The sequence below is a fragment of the Pinus tabuliformis genome, chromosome 3_1 (assembly GCF_031772625.1).
Source record: "Pinus tabuliformis cultivar Carrire ecotype Pingquan chromosome 3_1, CPIR1, whole genome shotgun sequence".
In the NCBI taxonomy this organism is placed as follows: domain Eukaryota; kingdom Viridiplantae; phylum Streptophyta; class Pinopsida; order Pinales; family Pinaceae; genus Pinus; species Pinus tabuliformis.
The window spans coordinates 511,457,412-511,482,817 of NC_142301.1; the positions used below are offsets into that span (position 1 = coordinate 511,457,412).

General features: G+C 42.0%; 1 protein-coding gene and 1 pseudogene across 3 annotated transcripts in view; one reads left to right on the plus strand and one right to left on the minus strand.

Moving 5' to 3' along the window:
- LOC149188053 (D-2-hydroxyglutarate dehydrogenase, mitochondrial-like) overlaps nucleotides 1–24,711 on the minus strand; it is a 455,451-nt gene extending 430,740 nt beyond the window's left edge. Inside the window, exons 1-2 of one of the 3 annotated variants that reach the window (XM_089411557.1) lie at nucleotides 24,592–24,711; nucleotides 24,428–24,508 (exon numbers count right to left, since the gene is read on the minus strand). In XM_089411557.1, coding sequence (XP_089267683.1) covers nucleotides 24,428–24,488 — 61 coding nt within the window. In that variant the 5' untranslated portion in view covers nucleotides 24,489–24,508; nucleotides 24,592–24,711. The other 2 variants (XM_089411558.1, XM_089411556.1) reach the window with 2 other exon arrangements.
- LOC149188054 (putative phospholipid-transporting ATPase 9) lies at nucleotides 924–22,386 on the plus strand (annotated as a pseudogene).
- Nucleotides 24,712–25,406: the final 695 nt, after the last annotated feature.

Below are 25,406 nucleotides of genomic sequence, written 5' to 3' on the forward strand. Positions count from 1 at the left end.
TTTTTTTTTAATTTTAATTCTTAAACTCAAAACAAAGCCTAAAAAATGAAAAAAATAAAATCTAAACTAAAACTAAAACAAAACTTGAAATTAAAATCTAATCTAAATCTAACTTAAAGTCTAATAAAAAGGAACTTTTTATGTCTTTTTATATTTTATATTTTTTATGATTTTTTAATTTATATATATATATATATATTATGATTAATAAAAATAAAACTTAAACTAAACTATAAGATTAAAATCTAGAACTTTTTTATGATTTTTTTTTAAGGCTTTATAATTTTTATAAATTTTAATTTTAAAATCAAAATGAAACAAAGCCTAAAAAGAAAAATAAAATCTAATTTAATCTAATCTAAAACCTAAAAAATCTAAACAAAAACCTAACGAATTTTTTAAAATCGACTTTTCCCCTTTTTTTTTTTTTTATTACAATGTAAAAAATTTAAATTTGAATCTAAATAAGAAAAAAGTAAAACTAAATAAAAATGATCAAAATCAACCTATGTTAATTCCCTTACCTTACGATTTAAAACATGAAATAAATCTGGCTCGTATACAAAATGTGTTCTTACTGTTCAATGGCAGAATGCTCTTCGACGGCGAGCGGGTGCAGATAGGACGAGGACGCAGCACACAGGTTTATCCAGCGCCCACAAAAAAAAACCTTGAATCATTACTTGGCTCGTGTGAATAAAAACGAGATTTTCTATCTGCACTAACCCTGTGCACATACCCAACGCGAATCAAACCAGCCAGTGAAAAATAAAAACGTGATTCTTACAGTCTTTGCAGGTGATGGCGGATCTGGAGTTTACTGCAGAGGGATGGAGAATGGCGGGGAAGGATGAGGGACGTGTGCAGGAAAATGAGGCAACGGGATTGCAGATTTGAACGTGGAGAATTTGACGGCAGCAGACATGGAGGTCATACGTTTTGCAAATGGAGGCGTGGGAAATCTCTTGCGGGTTGAAAAACAGCATGTTGGATTGTGAGGGAAATACGCAGCTTCGAGCAGCAATGATGCACTGGAGATTGCATGAGGGAGAAAGGATTGACGCGGGTTTAATGGCTTGCTGAGAAAGGGGTGTGCAAGATCAGTGAAAGAAAATCGATGGACTGTGGGTTTGAGAAACGGATTTTCATGAGGGATATATGCAAAATAACTGCGTAAGGGAAGAAAACACGCAGATCTGGGCATTCAATGGTGGAATAAGGGTTGTGAGTGTGTTGTTTGCAGGCTTGTACAGGTTGGAGCTAAGATGAGGCCCCAGGAATAGCAGACAGATGGCTTGAACAGAACCTTGAATTTCTCCAGAAAATTTGAAAATCTTTTTGGAGAATGTCCTTGCAAAAAATGAAACCCCGGATGGCAGACTGCTTGAGATTATCTGATGAAACCCTGAAAAATTCTCATAGCCTGTGCCTGCAACCTGCAATGGGAAAACGAAAACCCAGAATATATATATGCAAGGATTGAAAATAAAACCCTAAAAAACAGCTACAAAATTTACAGTATTTACAGATCTAAGGCTCTTTAGTAGCCAGATTTGTCAATAATCACAATAGTATTATCAGAGTTTAATTTTAATGTGAGATATTTCAGAAAACCCTGAATGCATTCATAAAAAAAAATTCGAATGATAAGCCCGGGATCAAGAACTGACTGGGCTCTTTCAGAAAACACAATCTGGGAGTTGGCTGGTTCAGCCGAGAACTTCCTCTAACGCCCGGTAATCTGAAAAAAAAAAAAAAAAGAATTTCCTGCACAGCTTAAAATCAACCATTAACATAGAAGGAGAAAACAATAGTGAAACCCAGATCAAATGGAGATACCTGCCACTATATTTCAGAATCTAAACTACCATTCAAACCCCAAAGATCAGGCAAGATACCTGTGCCTAGATCAATCTTCATTAAGCTATCCTCAATGGCTGAAAATAAAATTATGCAGAAAAATAAAACAATCTTACAGCATTTCCAGAAGAGTAACACCAGCAAGATTTTTAACCCCAAAGTCTTCTTTATTGCACAAAAAAATGACTACAAGAGAGCTTTCTTTAGCACCAGACTCTCACATCAAATCTGATCTCAAATGACCCCTAGCACCCTATTTAAAGGAAAAATTCTCAACAGCTAGTTCAAGTGATCCATGTCAAACTAATCTCGACCGTCGATGAGGATCAAGATATCTCTTAATCTCATCCGTCGAATTTTTAATGCATTAAAAAATTGAAATTCTGCATTTATTTACTCAAAAATATTATTATTTTATTATTTTTAGGTTTTTACTTTATTTTATTATTTTTTATTTTTATTTAATTTTTTTTTTATTTTTTTTAATTTTTTAATTTTTAATTTATTTTTAAATGGATCTTCGAACTTAGCCTTTGGAAAAATCACATAGGACCTAGGACTTATGAGGGGATTAAAACATTTTCTAACCCTCAAGACACTTTACATCATGACTTTTACAACTTTACATCTCAAGGGGGAGAACCCATTTGACATAGACCCTCATAAACCACCCAGTTCTGCGACACAACTATAATCTAGCAGATTAACACACTAGGATTCTCCTAAGATTCTAATGACAAAATCCATTCCGACTTTGGGGTTAGGCTGAAGGAAAACTCTGCCGATCATAGATCGGTGAGACAAAAAACCTTCCGGAACGTAGATTATCACTAGGAAATTAGGTCCACCTAGGCAATTTACATACATGACTCATATTTGCTAAGATTATTTACAATTCACACATGCAGACTGGGTTTACAACATAATATGATCAAGTCGACGATGACTGTCGAATGGCACAGACATGTCGATCAAGCGCTATCCCTTTTTGCGAAGAAAAGGGGGTGTACTGCGATGCGTAGTTGACACGTAGTGGTCAACAAACGGATAGCTGGGTGTGTAAGGGTTGCCAGATGCCCTAACCAGTCACCATATAAGCAGCAATAATGGCAGCATTGGAACAGCAGTGTTGTGGACAGCAGCAAAGTAAATAGGACAGTTGGGCTATAGGACAGTTGGGCTACATGGTGCTGCTAACTAGTGCAGCAAAGTAAATGGGATAGCAAGCTACATAGCGCTGCTAAAATGCATTGGACAACAAGATGATATAGTGCTGCAATGTTCAATGGGACAACAGTATGATATAGTGCTTCAATGTTCAATGAAACAATTATAAGATGTTGGGACAGCAGTATGATATAGTGCTGCAATGTTTAATAAGACAGCTGTAAGATGTTGGGACAGCAGTATGATATAGTGCTGCAATGTTCAATGGGACAACTGTAAGATGTTGGGACAGCAGTATGATATAGTGCTGCAATGTTCAATGGGACAACTGTAAGATGTTGGGACAACAGTATGATATAGTGCTGCAATGTTCAATGAGACAGTTGTAAGATGTTGGGACAGCAGTATGATGAGACAAAACAATGATGGGACAGAGATGATATTGTGCCACAATGTTCAATGGGACAACACACTGATGAGGCAGTAGCACAATGGGACAGCAATGACATTGTGCAACAGTGGCACAATGGGACAACAATGACATTGTGCAACAGTGGCACAATGGGACAGCAAGCATGGACGGCGTGGCGCAACATGGCAAGCATGGTGCAGCATGGCAAGCATGGACAACATGGATAGCTGTGGCAAGCACATGAGACATGTTGTATGACAACATGGTTCTACAATGGCACATGTGACAGCAGTGCAACATAGGGTGCAGCGTGGTGCAGCACAGTGAGGTGCAGCATGATGACAAGATGCAGCACTATGATAGGTGAAGGAGTCACCTTGGAGAATAGTTGAATCAGCATGTCTTCAATTGATCTCATGTATCATCTTCTTAGAGATGATCTATGCTCTTATCTAGATAAGCCAAAGTGTTGACTTCTGTTGTAAATGTACTATCTCTCTCTCTCTCTGTTGAACTATTGAAGAACATATAAGAAGAATTGATCAAGGGTTTCCCCACATTGGGGTTTGTCCCTGGCTAGTGCCACATCTTGTGTCCTCTTGTCTTGGCTTGTCTTTGCGATTTATGTTTATGTTTTATCTGCAGTTTATTTTAAGCAAATTGAAATAAATTGCTCCAAGCATAGAACAGACCTAAAATTAACATGGAACCAGAGTTGAGGTGAAGACAATGCCCAAGCAAGAGTGAAAGAGCAATCACCAAAGACATTTGGGAAAGGACAAAAGGATCAATGGATTCCTCATCCCTCTTCTAATTCACCAAGGGTGAAGTCGAAGCACAAAATGTTATCAGAATGGTGTAGTGGAAGTTTCTAATGGCCTACAAATCACTTTAACGGGAAGTTTGGATCTAAGGGTGGAAGGAAAGACAGATGAGAAGGAGTGTTTGAATGGCAGGGACACATCACTTGATGATGATAACAATCATTCCAGGGACATCTTCAATGAACAAAGGAATGACAAGTAATGCACGTCATCAAGGAAACGGCCGACTCTTCAAAGAAAACAAGGAGGCTCCATCGCATTGAGACTGATGTACAGGTCGCAGACATTTTTTCAAAGCCCCGGGGAAAGGTCAAATTCGTGACTTTCCCGAACGACTTGGAGTCATTGAGAGACCTTCTTATGAGGGTCCTGCATGTTGCATGCATTGAGCTCTGGGAGCTCCGGGGGGCTTGGGGTACTTATTGGAGCAACAAGCAACCATAGGGCGACTCACCCTCCCCTAATGGTGTGTTGTGTATAGGGTGAATGGCTTAGCCATCCCCTGTGATACCCCAAAGCGACTTAGGGACAGGATGAATGGTTCTCCTGTCGAGGCATCCTACCCATGCAGTCTGGGACTCATGGGAAGTACCTCTCATCTGGCCAATGAACAGGGAAATGGGGTTAGGGACCATAGTAGTATTGTCGATGAACGCATCATTGTATCTACCGTACTCCCTATGCTAGGATGACCTCCATTGATCTGGGATCAATATGAGTGGTTTGAGACACTCTCTTGTGATATTGATCTGGGATCAATAAAAGTGACTTCAGGTCAGTAGAGAATGGTATGAGACATTCTCGATCAATTCTTCTTCTTCATGGTTCAGCAGAGCAGTGCAAGGCACTGATGGCAGAGATGGCAGAGATAGTACAGTCAGACATATGGATCAGCGGACGGAGTTCTCCCTAGTTGAGAGGGAGTGTTAAAATTGGCAACTAGGGCGAAACTCCATGTAGGTCATCTTATTTAAGGCAGCTGATATTTTTCTTGGATCCCTCTCATCGAGAGGTGTAGGATTGATCTAAAGATCATCTGATTCCGATAAGCATTCATGGAGTTATGAATTTATTTGTGTTATAAGACAATGCGTCAAGGTCGGCCAGCGACCAAATAAACCCCACATGTTCTCAACGTTTTAGTATAAAAGGAGATGACTTGAGAGTCATTTCTCACACACACTTCTATCTTGATTTCTCTCCACTTGTCTTGGGTTTTAGTGGAAAAGAAACCTAGGAGTGGAAGCCCTAGATGTTGGAGGATAAACTGCCCTAGCCGTAGTCAAGAAGAAATACGATGCCCTAATCTAGAGGACGCAGTCATGAAGAAAAGCCCTAACCCTATCAAGGAGAATCCCTAAACCTATACGCTGGTCCCTACTAACGCAGACCTAAAGGCTGCCCTAATGCAGATATAAAGGCTGCCCTAACGCGGACCTAAAGGCAGCCCTCACTAAGACCTAAAGGCAGCCCTAACGGAGCTACCCTAAGGCAGCTCAAGAAGAAGGAGGACGCTGATGTGAAGGGTCAAAGGGACAACGTGGAGGCGGCCCTAGACAGCATAAAGGGCTGTGTGGACAGCGGAGCCTTAGCCACAGCATGAAGGATCAAAGAGACAGTGTGGAGGCTGTAGGGACAGCATGGGGATAAGACGGTTAAGTGCACCATAAGCAAGCAACCAGGCCAAGGAGAATAGAAGCAATATGCCACTGTTTGTGGACGGATAGTTGGGTGTGTAAGGGCTGCCAGATGCCCTAACCAGTCACCATATAAGCAGCAGTAATTGCAGCATTGGAACAACAGTGTTGTGGACAACAGCAAAGTAAATAGGACAGTTGGGCTACATGGTGCTGCTAACTAGTGCAGCAAAGTAAATGGGACAGCAGGCTACATAGCGCTACTAAAATGCATGGGACAACAAGATGATATAGTGTTGTAATATTCAATGGGATAGTTGTAAGATGTTGGGACAGCAGTATGATATAGTGCTGCAATGTTCAATGGGACAGTTGTAAGATGTTGGGGCAGTAGTATGATATAGTGTTGCAATGTTCAATGGGACAGTTGTAAGATGTTGGGACAGCAGTATGATATAGTGCTGCAATGTTCAATGAGACAGCTGTAAGATGTTGGGACAACAGTATGATATAGTGCTGCAATGTTCAATGGGACAGTTGTAAGATGTTGGGACAATAGTATGATATAATGCTGCAATGTTCAATGAGACAACTGTAAGATGTTGGGACAGCAGTATGATGAGACAGAACAATGATTGGACAAAGATGATATTGTGCCACAATGTTCAATGGGACAACACAATGATGAGGCAGTGGCACAATGGGACAACAATGACATTGTGCGGCAGTGGCACAATTGACAGCATGGCGCACCATGGCAAGCATGGACAGCATGGATAGTTGTGGCAAGCACATGAGACATGTTGTATGACAACATGGTTCTACAATGGCACATGCGACAGCAATGCAGCATAGGGTGCAGCACGGTGAGTTGCAGCATGATGACGAGATGCAACACTATGATAGGTGAAGGAGTCACCTTGGAGAATCAATTGAAGCAGCATGTCTTCAACTGATCTCATGTATCATCTTCTTAGAGATGATCTATGCTCTTATCTAGATAAGGCAAAGTGTTGACTTCTGTTATAAATGTACTATCTCTCTCTCTGTCTGTTGAACTATTGAAGAACATCTAAGAAGAATTGATCAAGGGTTTACCCACACTGGGGTTTGTCCCTGGCTAGCACCACATCTTGTGTCCTCTTGTCTTGGCTTGTCTTCTGTGATTTTTGTTTATGTTCTATCTGCAGTTTACTTTAAGCAAATTGAAATAAATTGCTCTAAGCATGGAACATACCTAAAATTAACATGGAATCAGAGTTGAGGTGAAGACAATGCCCAAGCAAGGGTGAAAGAGCAATCACCAAAGACAGTTGGGAAAGGACAAAAGGATCAATGGATTCCTCATCCCTCTTATAATTCACCAAGGGTGAAGTTGAAGTAGAGAATGTTATTAGAATGGCATAGCCGAAGTTTTTGATGGCCTACAGATCACTTCAATGGGAAGTCCGGATCTAAGGGTGGAAGGAAAGACATATGCGAAGGAGTGTCCGAATGGCAGGGACACATCACTTGATGATGATAACAATCATTCCAGGGACCTCTTCAATGATCAGAGGAATGACAGGTAATGTAGGTCATCAAGGAAACCGCTGACTCTTCCAAGAAAGCAAGGAACCCCAGGTAGGAAGAATCAAATGTTGTTTCTGATAAGATAAATAAGTGTTATCTTGTATTGGCCCTCTCCTTCAGATTCTTTGGGAATCTGGCTTATTGATTGTAGTGCTTCAAGGCACTTCATCGGATAGAAGGGTGCTCTCTCTAATTTAGTAGAGATGGAAACAATTGTGGGATTATACTTGGAGCCGATGCCACCTATCCCAGAAAGGGTGTAGGGAATGTTACCCCTCAATTGAATGAGGGTAACTTGATTCATTTACAAAAATCTCTTTTGTGTACCTGATCGCAAGAAGAACCTGGTGTCCATTTCGGCAATGGAAGTCAAAGGTTTTAGGGTGGCATTCATTGATGGAAAGGTACGTATTTGAAAATGGAATTTTCAAAGATGCTTTTGAGTTCAGGGTTGGCAATTTGTATCAAGTTGCAGGAAGTCCATTGGGGACCATGTCAGTTGACACATCTCATCTATAGCACCAGAGGTCTACTTTATGGGGCCCTACCCGATGTGAGTCAGATGGTGACAGGGATGCCTGAATTCAAAAGGAGCATGAAGGTACATGTCTGAGATGTACCGAAGGAAAATCTTACAAGGGGACCATTCCCCTCATGTAGCAGGTCCACAAGTTTGGAACAACCCGAGGGGTTTGAGATTCATGATCGGGAATCTCATGTATGCAGGTGGAAGAAAGCCCTCTATGGCTTGAAGCAAAACACCCCGGGCGTAGTATGAGAGGATTGATAGTTGTCTGATGAAGCTGAGATTCACTAGGAGTGAAGCCGATCCAAACCATTGCTTGAAGGTTGTGGATGATAGACCTCTCATACCGACACCTTTTGAGGACGACCTATTTCTGACAGGTGCAGACCCTCTCATTTGCAGAAGTAAGAGGGAGTTGGATTCCAAATGTGGAATGGTAAACTGCAAGCCCGTGACTACCTCGAGGATCTTAACTTTCAGAAGTTATATGGTAGTGATGCCAGACCAGATTTGGGAAATGCCTCTGAGTTTCATAAACTCATTCACGTTGATGTTCTTGGTGAACTTTGTCCGAACATATGATTTGTAGTTAGTATGATGAGCTCATATATGGTTGAGCCTCACTAGATTGGTGCCAAGAATCTTCTGAGATATCTTCGGGGCACAATCTCTCATGGATTGAGATACACTGCCGAAAATATGAAGCTGCATGATTGTTCGAATGCTGACTAGGCAGGCAGTGTGGAGGATCTCAAGAGCACTTCTGAGTGTTGATTCTCTTTGGGTTCTATTCGATATCCTAGATGAGCAGAAAGCAGAAGACGGTTGCTTTGAGCACCGCTGAGACAGAATAAATAGCTACGAGTCTGATCTCGTGTGAAGCTGCCTGGTTGTGGAAGCTCCTCAGTGAGTTGTTTGTACACATGATGGATACCACCATGATCTTCAGTGTCAACCAGGAGGGGATTCGATTGTTGAGGAATCCCGTATTCTATGATTGCTCCAACAGATAGACATCAGATACTACCTTATTTGGGATATGGTACGTCGATGAGCAAGGAGGCTCCATCGCATTAAGGCTGATGTACAGGTCGCAGACATTTTGTCAAAGCCCCCGGGATAGGTCAAATTTGTGACTTTCCCGAACGACTTAGAGTCATGGAGAGACCTTCTTATGAGGGTCCTGCATGTTGTATGCATTGAGCTCTGGGAGCTTCGGGGGGCTTGGGGTACTTATTGGAGCAACAAGCAACCATAGGGCGACTCATCCTTCCCTAATGGTGCACTGTGTACAGGGAGAATGGCTTAGCCTTCCCCTGTGATTTGTGATACCCCGTGGCGACTTAGGGACAAGATGAATGGTTCTCCTGTCGAGGCATCCTACCCATGCAGTATGGGACTCATGGGAAGTACCTCTCATCTGGCCAATGAGCAGGGAAATGGGGTTAGGAACCATAGTAGTACTATCGATGGACGCATCGTTGTATCTACCATACTCCCTATGCTAGGATGACCTCCATTGATCTGGGATCAATGAAACTAATCTGGGATCAATGTGAGTGGTTTGAGACACTCTCTTGTGATATTGATCTGTGATCAATAAAACTTTGGCTCAGTAGAGAATGGTATGAGGCATTCTCGATCAATTTTTCTTCTTCATGGTTCAGCAAAGCAGAGCAGTGCAAGGCACTGATGGCAGAGGTAGTACAGTCAGACATATGGATCAGCATATGGAGTTCTCCCTAGTTGAGAGGAAGTGTTAAAATTGGCAACTAGGGCCAAACTTCATGTGGGTCATCTTATTTATGGCAGCTGATATTTTTCTTGGATCCCTCTCATCGAGAGGTGTAGGATTGATCTAAAGATCATCCGATTCCAATAAGTATTCATGGAGGTATGAATTTATTTGTGTTATAAGACAATTCGTCAAGGTCGGCCAGCAACCAAATAAACCCCACATGTGCTCAATGTTTTAGTATAAAAGGAGATGACTTGAGAGTCATTTCTCACACGCACTTCTATCTTGATTTCTCTCCACTTGTCTTGGGTTTTAGTGGAAGAGAAATCTAGGAGTGGAAGCCCTAGACGTTGGAGGATAAGGAGTTGCCCTAGCCGCAGTCAAGAAGAAATACGATGCCTTAATCTAGAGGACGTAGTCATGAAGAAAAGCCCTAACGTTATCAAGGAGGAGCCCTAAACCTATACGTTGGTCCCTACTAACACAAACCTAAAGGCTGCCCTAATGCAGCTCTAAAGGCAGCCCTAACGAAACTACCCTAAGGCATCTCAAGAAGAAGGAGGACGCTGATGTGAAGGGTCAAAGGGACAGCATGGAGGCTGCCCTAGACAGCGTAAAGGGCTGTGTGACAGCGGAGCCTTAGCCGCAGCATGAAGGATCAAAGGGACAACGTGGATGCTGTAGGGACTGCGTGGGCCCTGGGGACAAGACGATTAAGTGCACCATAAGCAAGCAACCAGGCCGAGGAGAATAGAAGCAATATGCTACTATTTGTGGACGGATAGCTGGGTGTGTAAGAGCTGCCAGATGCCCTAACCAGTCACCATATAAGTAGCAGTAATGGCAGCATTGGCACCGCAGTGTTGTGAACAGCAGCAAAGTAAATAGGACAGCTGGGCTACATGGTGCTGCTAACTAGTGCAGCAAAGTAATTGGGACAGCAGGCTACATAGCACTGCTAAAATGCATGCGACAACAAGATGATATAGTGCTGTGATGTTCAATGGGACAGTTGTAAGATGTTGGGACAGCAGTATAATATAGTGCTGCAATGTTCAGTGGGACAGCTGTAAGATGTTGGGATAGCAGTATGATATAGTGCTGCAATGTTCAATGGGACAGCTGTAAGATGTTGGGACAGCAGTATGATATAGTGCTGCAGCAGTATGATATAGTGCTGCAATGTTCAATGGGATAGTTGTAAGATGTCGGGACAGCAGTATGATATAGTGCTGCAATGTTCAATGAGACCGCTGTAAGATGTTGGAACAGCAGTATGATGAGACAGAGATGATATTGTGCCACAATGTTCAGAGGTACAGCAAAATGATGAGGCAGTGGCACAATGGGACAGCAATGAAATTGTGCAGCAGTGGCACAATGGAAGGGCAAGCATGGACAGCATGGCGCAACATGGCAAGCATGGTGCAGCATGGCAAGCATGGACAACATGGATAGTTGTGGCAAGCACATGAGACATGTTGCATGACAATATGGTTCTACAATGGCACATGTGACAACAGTGCAACATAGGGCGCAGCATGGTGCAACACGGTGAGGTGCAGCATGATGACGAGATGCAGCACTATGATAGGTGGAGTCACCTTGGAGAATCAGTTGAAGCAGCATGTCTTCAACTAATCTCATGTATCATCTTCTTAGAGATGATCTATGCTCTTATCTAGATAAGTCAAAGTGTTGACTTCTGTTGTAAATGTACTATCTCTCTCTCTCTCTCTCTCTTTCTGCTGAACTATTGAAGAACATATAAGAAAAATTGATCAAGGGTTCCCCACATTGGGGTTTGTCCCTGGCTAGCACCATATCTTGTGTCCTCTTGTCTTGGCTTGTCTTCTGCGATTTATGTTTGTGTTCTATATGCAGTTTACTTTAAGCAAATTGAAATAAATTGCTCTAAGCATAGAACATACCTAAAATTAACACAGTTGCTTCAGCAGGGGGTGTGAATTACCCAAACAAGCAATGTGAATTGCTCAAAGATGGAGAAATTCTGGAGCAAGGAAATTTGCACAAGAGATCGATATGCACAGGAGGACCAAATTGCCAGTTGAGGTTGAGATTTTTTAGTGGAGGCCAAGATAATTTTCCCGGCCAGTGTGAGTCGCCAGGGGCCGAGTTAATCTGCCAAGCTGCACATGTGAGTTGAAACTAGCTTTAGTGGGAGGCCAAATTGGTTTTGGTGGGACGAATTGCTTCCAAGAGGTCAACAAGACTAGCAGGAGTGATCAGAAAAACTTTCCGAAGGTTTTCCATTCTACGGCAACCAACTGTAATATTTTTGTTGAAAGATTAATAAATAAAACCCTCATCTGCTAAACTTGGTTTCCCTTCGGGGTTTTTCCAAGGACATTTGTCCAAAAATACTAGTGTTCAATATTTGTATGTGTGCATAATTTTCTCAGTTCCTGTGGTTATTTATTTTTCAGTGAAGTTGCAGTTGTGTTTTATTCAGTATTTGCCATAAGTATTTCGCAGTTGACAAATAATCTGAAAAGATAAGAGAATAATAACCAGTGATTGCAACAGTATTAAAATTTCACAAAATTGCCACCTTGCATCTAGAAGGAGAAGCTCATGAATGGTGGTACCATGGATTGGTCACCCTAGGACATTCTAGCATTACTTCTTATGTGAACTTCACACAAAGGTTGATAGATCGATTTGACAGAAAGGATCTGGAAATACACTTCAAGGAGCTAGCACAGCTCAAGCAGATTGGAACACCAAATGCCTACATTTCAAAATTTTAAGGAGTAGTTGTTATGGTGATAGACATATCTGAACAAAGGTTAATCATGCTCTTCACAGAAGGTTTAGCCGAACCACTATGTGGTTGGGTCAAGGCCTTCAAACCCACCACTTTACAAGATGCCATCATTAGGATGTGAGACATGGAAGATGCAGTACTTTAAGTTAAATTTCCATCCAGATCACTCATCCCTCAAAAGAAAAAAGATACGTTGATTTGGGGTAGCATCGGATGTGCTCTAGCCATGAAAATTGGTGAAGAGGCTAAAGCACATGAGATCTCCAAGACCCAGAAATGGTTTGGGGAAATTCCACCCCGTTAGAGAGATATTAAAATAATTAATATTTTTAATGGGTTCTTAATTCTAAACTTAGGAAAATAAAATTATTAATGGGTATTAATATAAAACTGGGTGAGAAGGTTCTAAATGACATGGATCAAGCCAAATCTAATCTTAGTCGTTGATTAGGGACTTAATCTCGGTCGTTGAAGACTTAACAGAAAAAAGTATAAGAGGAGGCTTGAGGGTCAGTTGGAGAAACACCAAGTTGATCAGTCGGTGCGATTTTCTGGAGCGGGGTTTGTTGAGAGAAATCAAACCAGTGATCAGAGTTGCAGCGTGGGGTAGTGAGTGCATAGCATAGAGGCAGAGATAGTGTTGGAAGACTAGCGCAGAGGCAGAGAAGGCTACACAGAGCCAGCAGAAGCCACACAGAGGGCCAGAGTGACTGCGCAAAGGGCCAGAGGGCCTGCGTGAGTGACGCAGAGGGCCAGAAAGCCTGCGCAGAGCATCAGAGGGTTAACATAGAGGGTTTCAGGCTGACGCAGAGGCCAGGAGGACTGACGCAGAGCCTCAAAGATGCGTTGGAGAGACTTTCGTGGAGCAGACTTGCCGAATATCTGCTTCCGAAGAGAGGTATTATTGCCAGATTGATTTCTCTGTCGAGTGAGCCAGTTTGGCACCCAGTTGTACTTAAGAAAAGTTGCTTAATAATAAAACCCTCAAAACTGTTGCACCGATTTTCCCAAGTTGGGTTTTTCTAGGGAAGATTGTCCAAAAATAACGGTGTCCCTTATGTGTTTGTTTATTTCTTTCAGTTGATGATCTGTAGATGGTTGAGATTGCGCTTGTATTTATATGGTTAAATAACTTGTTAAAGAATAAAACAAGTAGGTGAAATAAACCAGATAGTGCAGGAAAATTTCTAACAAGTTAGAAATTTCAACAAGATAAGCAGCCATTTCAGAAAGATTGGGCTAGGAAAGACAGGTTAGATGACAAGACTCAAAGTGAGCTAAGAAGGAAAATACTTTGCTTCAGTTGCAGGAACCATGGGAACCAGGTCACAGATGCTTGGGAAAGGGAAAGGTCCACCATAGTATGGTGATGTCAGACAGCGACGATGAAGAATATACAATGCTAGCACCAAGCAATGAGCCTAGTAGTTCAGAAGGGGATGAGGAATCTAAAGGGGATGAGAGACCTTGTACAAGAATTAAGGGTGATACTATCGCCACTCTTTCTGAAGTCCATAGATACTACACCTTCAAGATCAGGGGGTCATACTGGGACAACGAGTCATAGCTTTGGTCAATGGCAGGGAAACTCACAACTTCATTGATGCAGCTTTGGTGGCAAAGAGAGGCATCCCCGCAGAAGAGTTTGAGGGCTTTAACGTTGTGGTGGTTGATGGGTATAGCATGACATGCACACAGAGGATTCCACGCTTGAATGTGACACTGGGAAACTACACATTTACCGATGACTTCTATGTATTAGATCTTGCAAACACCAATGTTGTATTGGGGATACAATGGTTATACTCATTGGGGAAGTTCTCAATGAAATACTAGATAATGGAAAAGGAATTCAAAGCCTCAAATGGCAATAAGGTAATGTTGAGGGGTATGTCCAATGGTGCTCCTCGAGTTGTATCAGCCAAGTGAATGGAGGCTATATTCAAGCATAGAGATATAGATTGCATAGAAGAATATCTAATTACGAGCCAGAAGTTGTCAAATCAGAACCAACAAAATCAAGCAGATATTCACTTATTGTTGAATAATGGCAAGGTTTTTGGAGAGATTCCCCTAGGGAGATCTCCTAGCAAGGATATTACATAAAGGCTAGGAAAAGATGTTGTAGAGCTACAAAACTTGTCCTTTGAGGACAATGATATAAATGATCAAGTCGACACTGAAATGGAGACTAAACCTCGTGTTAAAGGTTTCAATTTTAGAGACAAACGCCGCATAAACGAACATTGGCAGCAGGAGCTGCATGAAGATGTTATTTGCATGTTTTTTGTATTTTGGCCATTTTGCAAACTAGAATCCCTGAAGAATATGATTAGATTGGTAAAATCGGTTACGAAGCTGAGTCACCAAATGAAGTAGACTTTGTTGTAGCAGCAAGGGAGCTTGGCTTTGGATTTTTCAAACGTACAGAGACAATTGTTATGTTGCATGACTAGGGTGCATACAATATCATTTTTGAAGGATCGTCAAAGAATCAAGGAAGAGAGCTTGAGGAAGCCACAAGAACTCATATGAACAAATATGTTGATGTTGGGTTAAGAACCTTGGCAATTGCATACCGTGAGCTTGATGAAGAGGAGTACATAGTTTGGAATGAAGAATTTATGGAGGCTATAAATATTGTAAGTGCAAACCGGGATGCAAAAGTGGATGTTGTGACAGACAAAACTAAGAGGGAATTGATTCTCATTGGCGCAACTGGTGTCGAGGACAAACTACAAAAGGGGTTCCTTAGTGCATTGACAAGCTATCACAGACTAGTATTAAGATTTGATTTTGACTAGAGATAAATTGGAAATTGCCATCAATATTGGATTTGCATGTAGTTTTTTGAGACAAGGAATGAAGCAAATACTAACCACATTAGTTACACCTGAGATAAATGTAGTAGAGGCACAAGGAGACAAGGAAGTCATTTCAAAGGTCTCCAAGGAAAGTATACGAAAACAAATTAGCAATGGAAAAATGCAAGTGAGTACAGTAAGGGGCAATGATGATGTATTAGCTTTGATTATTGGTGGGAATTCATTGGCATATGCATTGGAGAAAGAAATTAAAGAGAAGTTTCTAAGTGTGGCTATTGGTTGTTGTTGTAGCGGCTAAAACACCCTCCAAAATTTTGCCTTAGCCTGTTTTGGAGCCTCCCTACCAACCTTCACAGCAGCTTGCCTTGCTTCATCAATTCCTCAAGCTTCAATGTCTTTCTTGCTCAAAGGCAGCCTGTCGATCACAATTTGATCTTTTCCCTTCACAGGCTACTCACCCAGACTTGGTCCAGCTGCAGGCTGAGCAGCTTCCCAGTGAAATTTGCGCATTTCTGGAGGGAAACCAGCCTTCCCTCCAAGAATTGCACAATTCCTTCTGACAGCCTGCTGGGCTCCAGGATTGCGCAATCCTGCCAGCCAACCCTCCCAACAAGATTTGCGCAATTTTTTCCATCAACAGGTTGTTCAACCCAGGATTTGCACAAATCTAGGCAGCAGTCAGCTGCTCTGCCTAGAAATTGCGCAATCCCCTTGGGCAGTCAGCCCAACTGACAGTCAGAAATGTGCATTTCTCTCCAGCAGTCGAGCAGTCGCTTGCATGTGTAGCTGAGTTGACCAGTTCCCTCCGGAACCGAGCAAAACAAACTTGCATGCATAGGCTGCTTCTCCCAAGGCAGCATGCAAAGGCATCCCTTGTTTCAAGGATCTATGTTTAGCAGTTGGAGGTTACATGCAAGGAGTAATTCAAAAACCTCCCTCCAAGTGTCGCTTCCCCTAGATTTGTGGCATGCGCGTCACAACCTCGATGTTATCAAAACTCATCAACCGGACATTGCAGAGCTCATTCCTCACATCAACCTTGTAGCTTTGACATCCCACATCACATCTAGGAGCAGTCGGCACATTCAGCTCAGCTGTTTTGGGGTAAGCTCGCTTCCCATGCCTTGTGCTGCATTTCTGTCGCTTTTTGGGTTTTCGCTTGTATGAGTATTGTTTGCTTGATTTATTTGAGTGCCATTGTCGTTTACATGTATACTAGCTTGTCCTAGCTCTGTTTCAATTTTCGTTGCTATCTCACTATTGTCGCATGCATGAAACTGTTTTGCACGGACGTTCGCCCAACCTGGCGAACGGCCTCACCCACATGCATGTTGATCTGTTTGCTCAATCCTCCATTCATGTTTTGCATGCACTGTTTATCACTTCTGCTATCACTTAGTGTCGCCATGCATTTCATCAACTTGCTTTCAGTTGCCCGTCAGCGAGTCGGGCCAACCTTGGCCCGGTCTCTGCCTTCACCAAGGTTGCATTGCGCAATCTAGAGAAGGAAGGCTCACCTTCCTCTCCAGATTTGCGCATTTTGGCCCAGCACTGGCCTCCTGGACTGAATTGTGCATTTCTGGAGGTTAGTGGTTGCTTGGCCCAAAAATTTGCACAAATTTGTCCCTGGGCCAGTAGTCTTTCCCAGCTAGAATCGCGCATTGCGCAATCCCAGCAGCCAACTGCCCAACTGGATTGCACATTTTGCAGTTCCAACAGTTAGTCAGTCTCCCAGCAGCCCAGACTGTGCCTTGTGCAGTCTTGGCAGTCGGTCTTTCGACCTCCCAGCCGAAATTGCACAACCTTCGTGATCATTCACCCAAGTGTGTTGCAAGTCAGCTCTCATGTTCATTTTCGTTTTCGACTGACAAATTGCTTGCTATGAGTGTTTCCATATCTCCAGGTATCACAAGTGTTCATCTGCCTCTCAGCAGTACAGGTACAATGGTTTCCAAGAGAGCAGAGACGAAGACATCATTCAGAGCACGCTTGGGGATGCAGTCAATCAAGTGTCCATGGGCTTACCTACTCACGAAGACATCAAGTTGTTCGTGGACAAGGACATTAAGCAGCAAGATCACAGCAAGCAGCATCATGAACAGCAGTTGAAGGTAGCATACCGAATGCAGCGAATGCAGCAAATGAAGCGAATGCAAGAGGAAGGTTGTTGACAACATAGAGGCGAAGCAAAGTTGCAAGATCAAGCAAATCCACTGATAATGAAAACAACTTTGGAGACTCGGGCTATGAAGTGACGGCACGACATGAAGATCGCACAAAGGCAAAAGATGGAACAAAGAAGGAGTTGCATGTGCTAAAGCAGCAACTCAGGAAGAACATGAAGCTGCACAGACAATCCAATGAGTTGCAGCAGGAACAGGAACAGCAGTGGGCGCAACATGCACTCACAGATGAAACTGCACCAGTACAAGTTAAGGATCCATCCCAGTAGCTAACATAGAGCAAACATGGTGAGCAGTGTTGTTGATCGCATGCAAAGGATCCAGCAGCATGCATGTCGTTGAGTGCACGCATGCAATCCAACCCATTCAACACACTCACCAAGGCGAAGACAAGAAGCAAGTCCAACTGGGGCTGAACATGCACTTCGGCAAGTTGATGCGCATGACCACCAGCACACACTTGAAGATCAGCACAGACACTATGCATCAGTGTGTTGCCGGTTCAACCGTACCCAAGAAGACCATGCGCATGTTAGCAGACGAGTTGGATGAAGAGGCCAAACCAATGCACCAGTTGCAACACAAAGGCAAGAGTTCGCTTCAGCAAGATGTCACCATGAGGTACATGCACACCATCACGGACGACCAAGCTTGGCATCAGCTCACCAGCTTCACCATCACAAGCATGTCAAAGAGTTGGTCTCACCACAGCGGACCGAGTGTCAGTGATGTCTTGCAAGGCTTTCTCAAGCCATGTTGTCTCACATGAGTACATGTGCATTGTAATGTTAAGTCATGTCAAGTGTAAGTCGAGTGTCAACAATTGGATGTAACAATCATAGAGTAGGTGAAGAGTCATGAGGGTAGTTGAACTGTCACAAAGGGGAATGTCAAGGGTCACCCCACCCTTTGCTATAAATAGTCCCTCATAACTCATTGTAAGGGCTTTTGGTCAGCCAAGCTTCTACTAAGACTATCTTGAAGAAGGTTTGGACAGTATTGTAACGCGCCTTGGCTTCTCCACTACACGGAGCTAGTACATCTCTTTGGAGGAGCAGGCGGATGTGGCTGTAACGTTCCACTGATGGGGCTAGCAGGTTTACATGGTGTATTGTATGATTGTGACTTACACTTCTTTAATAATAAGAGCCAACACATTTTCATGCATATGTTGCTATTGTAGTTGGACTGTTCCGGTTGCCTTAATGATATCACTGTCTGTGTCGACTGCTCTGTCGGACATCAGACAGACCTTTCTCTGAACCTTGTTATATCAACCATCACACACGTCTCGGACTGATCCGTGAGTGCTATTCATGTTATCTTACCTTGTATGTTGTGATTGTCGCATCCATGTCGACTGCTCTGCCGGAAGCTGTGCACATCCTTTGGGTTGTGTGTTCCTAGCCGAGTTGGGACTGATCCCTTTCAACCTGGAACTCACCTTCACCCTCCTCTCCCTTTGAAGTGTTGGAACCTCTCATACTCATTCCTTGACTCACTGCATCAATCCCACCCTTGCTACTAACAGAGTTATCTTACTTGCCTCTATACGACATCGCGTCAAGGCATTACCTTACGACCCACTGCTGGGACTCCTACACCAAACAGTCTGAAGTCTAATTGGGACTTCTTACCAGGGAGATCCCCTTGACATGTTGGTGGGTCCAGCACCGTCAACAATTGTGCATCAACTATTTATTGTGGACTCTCACCAAAATTGAAAGCACTTGTTAAACGGCTGGTTGAGGAAGGTATCGGGAAAACCACATTAGCAATTGTTGATGGGGCCAATGATGTATGCATGCTTCAAGAGGCAGATATTGGAGTTGGTATCAGTGGTGTTGAAGGCATGCACGCCGTTATGGCAAGTGATTTTTCCATAGCTCAATTTTCTTTCCGTGAATGGTTGCTTCTTGTACATGGACATTGGTGTTATCGAAGAATAGCAACTATGATATGTTACTCTTTCCATCATGAAAAACGATGTCTGGGATGTGGTCCCCAGACCCCAGGACAAAACAGTTGTCACCTCGAAGTGGCTTTACAAAATAAAGCATGGAGCTGATGGGAGTGCTGAAAAATATAAGGCTCGCTTTGTTGCTCGAGGCTTCTCTCAAAAGGAAGGTGTAGATTATGATGAGATATTTGCACCTGTTGCCCGATACACCACCATCCGCTTGATCATAGCCCTTGTTGCTTCGCAAGGATGGAACCTACATCAGATGGATGTCAAGACCGCGTTCTTGCATGGTTCGATTAAAGAGGAAGTCTATGTGGAACAACCCAAGGGGTTTGAGATTCATAATCGGGAATCTCACGTATGCAGGTTGAAGAAAGCTCTCTATGGGCTGAAGCAAGCACCCCAAGCTTGGTATGAGAGGATCGATAGCTACTTGATGAAGTTGGGATTCACTTCACTAGGAATGAAGTCGATCCAAACCTTTACTTTAAGGTTGAGGATGATAAGCCTCTCATACTAGTGTTGTATGTTGACGACCTCTTCCTGACAGGTGCAGACCCTCTCATTCACAAATGTAAGAGGGAGTTGGCTTCCGAATTTGAGATGAAGGACCTAGGACTGATGCACTATTTCCTAGGGCTGGAGGTCTAGCAGAAGCCAGGAGAGATTTTCCTATCTCAAGGAAAATACATGGTGAAAATATTGGAGAAATTCAGTATGGTGCACTGCAAGCCCGTGACTACCCAATGGAGCTTAACTTCAAGAAGTTATGCGGTAGTGTTGTCGGACCTGCTTTGGGAAATGCTACTGAGTATCATCAACTCATAGGAGCATTGATGTTCTTGGTGAACTCCCATCCGGATATATGTTTTGCAGTCAACACGTTGAGCCAATATATGGTTGAGCCTCATCACTCACATTGGATTGGTGCCAAGAATCTTCTGAGATATCTTCGGGGCACAATCACTCATGGGTTGAGATACACTGCCGAAGATGTGAGGCTACATGGATATTCCAATGTTGATTGGGCAGGCAATGTGGTGGACCGAAAGAGCACTTCCGAGTGTTGTTTCTCTTTGGGTTCTGCCTCGATCTCCTGGATGAGCAGGAAGTAGAAGTCGGTGGCTTTGAGAATAGCTGAGGCAGAGTACATTGCTGCGAGTATGGCCTCCTGTGAGGCTGTCTGGTTGAGGAAGCTCTTCAGTGAGCTATTTGGACATACGCTGGATACTACCGTGATCCTATGCAACAACCAGAGTGGGATTCATTTATCAAAGAATCTTGTATTTCATGATCGCTCCAAACACATCGATATCAAGTACCACTTTATCCAGGATATGGTACAGCGAGGAGAAATAAGGCTCCATCATATTGGGACAGATGAGCAGGTCGCCGACATTCTGACGAAGCCCCTGGGAAAGGTCAAATTCTTGACTTTCCGAGAACGACTAGGAGTCGTTGAGAGACCCTCTTATGAGGGTCCTGTATGATGCATACATTGAGCTTTGGGAGCTCTGGGGGGCTTGGGGTACTTCTTGGAGCGACGAGCGACCATAGGGCGACTCACCCTCCCCTAGTGGTGCACTGTGTACAGGGTGAATGGTTCAACCTTCCCCTGTGATACCCCGTGGCGACATGTAGGCAGGATGAGTGGTTCATCCTTCTCCTGTCGAGACATCCTACCCATGCAGTCTGGGACTCATGGGAAGTACCTCTCATCTGGCCAATGAGTAGGGAAATGAGGATAGGGACCATAGTAGTACCGATGGACGCATCGTGTATCTACCGTACTCCCTATGCTAGGATGACATTGATCTGGGATCAATTGGAACTGACTTCGGGTCAGTAAGAGTGATATAACTCACTCTCTTTTGGAACTGATCTAGGATCAGTAAGAGTGGTATGACACACTCTCTTCATTGGGACTGACTTCGGGTCAATAAGAGCGTTATTGGACACTTTCTTTTATCTGGGATTGACTTCGGGTCAGTAGAGGATGGTATGATACATTCTCGATCATTTCTTCTTCTTCATAGTTCAGCAGAGCAGCGCAGAGTTTAGCAGTACAGGGCAGTGTATTTGATGGCAAAGATGGTACCGACAGACAGGATTAGCAAATGGAGTTCTCCCTAGTTGAGAGGGAGTGTTAAAATTGACAACTAGGGCCAAACTCCATGTGGGTAATCTTATTTATGGCAGTTGATATTTTTCTTGGATTCCTCTCGTCGAGAGGTGTAGGATTGATCTAACGATCATCCAATTCTGACATGTATTCATGGAGATATGAATTTATTTGTATTTCTTGACAATTTGTCAAGGTCGGCCAGCAAGTTAAGTTGTGTTGCACACCCCCAACTAACCTCAACGTTGCATATAAAAGGAGGAGACATTGTGTCTCATTTCACTCACTCTCATCCTCTCATCTCTTCCTTGTCTCTTGGGTATACACAAGGAAGGAGGACGCAGATCTCTTGGGCAGCTTTGAAGGACGCAGATCTCTAGGGCATCATTGTGAGGACGCAGATTAGGGCAGCGAGGACGCAGGAGGGTACAACCATCTGTTTGGGGTGATTTAGGGCTGCTTTGACCAGCGCCTTACCCTCTTTGACTGCGGCTTTACATGGGCAGCCTCTCCTAGGCTAGACGAAGTGCTGCATTGACTTTTGGAGGGCTGATTTGGGACAGCGTTGACTAGTTAGGGCTGGCTGCAGGTTGCTGTAGCTTTCATTGCTGATTTGTCCCTCTTACTTGGACTGTTTTGGGCTGCACATACTTGCTGTTGGAGGCCGAGTTCTCCTAGGATATCTTAAGGTCATTGGTGAGTTGTTTGACCAGCTTTGACCTTGCTGATTTGATTTATGCTGCTGCTGTTATAAATCATAGATTTGTGATATTGTACTATCTCTCTCTCTGCTGAATTATTGAAGAATTGATCAAAGGGTTTCCCCGCATTGGAGTTTGTCCCTGGCTAGCCGCCACATCTTGTGTCTCTTGTTTTGGCTTGTCTTCTGTCGATTTTATTTATGTTCTATTAGCATTTCACTTATATGTTTATGTGATTGCTATACTGAGAATTGACATTGGGCTAATAAGAAGAATTGAAGTAAATTGCTCTAAGCATAGAACATACCATAATTTAACAGAATTCCATAGCCCTTCTTAAGCAACAGTCTTATTGATCTTTTCAACCAAAAAACCTTCTCACCCCTTTCCCTTTTCCTTTGTTTATTTTTTGCAATCCAGGGTTTCTAAAAATTAATCTTTTGAATTAGAATGCTAGAACTAAGACTGACTTTTTGTTGTCTCACTGCATCTTGGGAGGAGCACAACAACTACTTACAATTTTTTGATCCTTGTGGTTCACCCATTCACAATTTCTCTAATAGAAGTCCCAGGTATTCAAAGAAACATATTTATTAAAAGCATCATAACCTAGTCTGAGAACACTTCATAATCTGCCAAGATAAGTATGTGTAAAGTGGCCTAATCCACCGAAAAGTTAAAACTATGAATGGCATATGCCACAAATTTGTTCTCAATTTCTCCATGTTTTTAACACCTGACAACTACACTTAGGCCAAAAATTCTGGTCAAACTTCAGCATTTATAATGCAAACTACTGAGGTGGAATCTGGCCTTGCATCATCTTACACTACAAAAATACATATTAGTTTATCAACTTGCTAATTTCAGGTTGACTCCCGACGGGTTAATCTATCCCCAGTTTCTCCTATCGATGACATGAAACTAAAACCAAAATTTCGATTCGACTCACGGCGGTTTAATATATATCCCAGTTTTTCCTATTGATGATATGAAACTAAAACCACTGATAGGCGATGTGCAGGGAATCAGAGTGGAATCGGCTTTTTGTAATACATTTTAAAATTGACTTAATAAAACCAATATTTAAATGTTCGTGATAAATCACAATGGAACTCAAAAAAATCTTAGTTCTAGCGGTTTGGCTCCCAGTGGCATAGGTTCAAATCTAGGCCGAGACGAGACATGTTGTAATTGGCACATTTATAAAGTAGTTATATTTGGCATAATATACTGATAAATTGACACTGTGATAAATTGACAAGAAAACTCAAGGGCCCAATAACTTTGTTATATTTCTGACAATTTAAGAGATAATTTAACGAAACGAATATTTAAAGATCCGGCGGCAGAATAAAACGGAACAATCAACAATTGAGAACGGGAATTTTGTTATATTCCTGAAAAATCACAAAATATTTTAACAAAACTAATCCTTGGATATCTAGGGATGACTTGCCACGCACAACTGAACAATAAGGACGGAAAACTAAGCATTTATAAGTGAAGATGAAAACATACGTAATCCTTAAATAATCGCGGAGCTATCTAACCACGCAATTCTCTTTTAAAATTTCACATTTCTGTCAAATTGATGGATAAAGCTCTGTGTTGGAATTTTGATTAATAGATGAATGTTTTCCGAATTAAACTCAAGAGTTGGGAACGGGATTTCAATATATTTCTCATAATTCAAGAAATAATTTAACAACACTAATCCTTAAATGTCTAGCGTAAATAGCTACGCAAAGTCAGCAAAGAGGACCAAGATTTCGTCATATTTCTGAGATTATTTAACGAAACCAATCCGTAAATATCACGCGTTAAATGTCCACGGCAAATTCAGAAATTACAAGTGAATAAAAAACCGAAGTAACATCATCTTTAAATTGTCACGCAAGAATTTAATCACGCCATTCTTTCGTCCGAATACCGCCTATCCGTGATGGATGATGCAGCTCTGCGTTTGAACTTCTTGTTGGTGGATTACTGTGTTCGAAATTATATTCAGAGGCACAAAGACTTATATGGTTGTTCGTTTCGAATCCGTTTATGAAATGATTACAGTTGATATTAGCCATAATTGAGTGCAGGAATATGAGAAAGAACCTGCATTTGATCTAGTTATGGCTGAAAGGATCGACCGCGAACTTCGCCTCCACTTCTCCATTCAAATTCGAAACCCTGCGCCTAAACACGTTAGATCAAAGATTAAATTGCCTCTCGGTATGATGCGTCGATGATTTTATGCTTCTGAGGCTTCAAAAAGGTACCTTAGATATAGCTCAGCCCCTTGCTATCAGTACGACTTTTCATTAAAATATAATATGATCTGTTTGGTGTTTCGAAAAAGTTGGGATACTTTTCATCAAACTATTATATTATGTAGGTGTGGGCGTAGTATAATTCATAGACAAAACCTATACGCGTGTTGTCAGTACGACTTTCCATCAAAATACTTGCTGGAGTTAGAATGTCGTGGTCTAAAATTCAGGAAAAAATTAGCATTTTGAGCATTTCAAGGATTTTTTTTAGTGTTTAATCAATTTTCACAAAAAAAGATTCATACACTTCTAAAATTGGATTCTGGCCAGAATTTAGTCATCCTAACAAATTATTGTGATTTGGATAGACAAACCCATAGACTCGATATTTTGGTATGTAGACTCAATACCGAGATTATATATTTGAGGGCCAGTATGGGGAAAATATATATATATATATATATATAAATTAATTTAAAAATAGTTTATTTACAATTCAACAATGTGTTTATGTATTTTGCTTTTGTTTTATTCATAGGATTAAAGTTTGTTATTATAAAAGGTATATAATTTTCTTGTTTATGTATTTTGCTTTTGTTTTATTCATAGGATTAAAGTTTGTTATTATAAAAGTATATAATTTTCTAGTTGTGAAGTTGTGATTCATGATTTATAAAAATATTTGTTTTTATATTATTTTTTAATATATTATATAAGTTGATTTTTTTATCTACATATTTATAATTATTTTCAATTAATTAAAAGTTTGTTTTTTATATATAAAGAAACATGTTAATAACATGAGATTTAGAAGTAAATAAGTG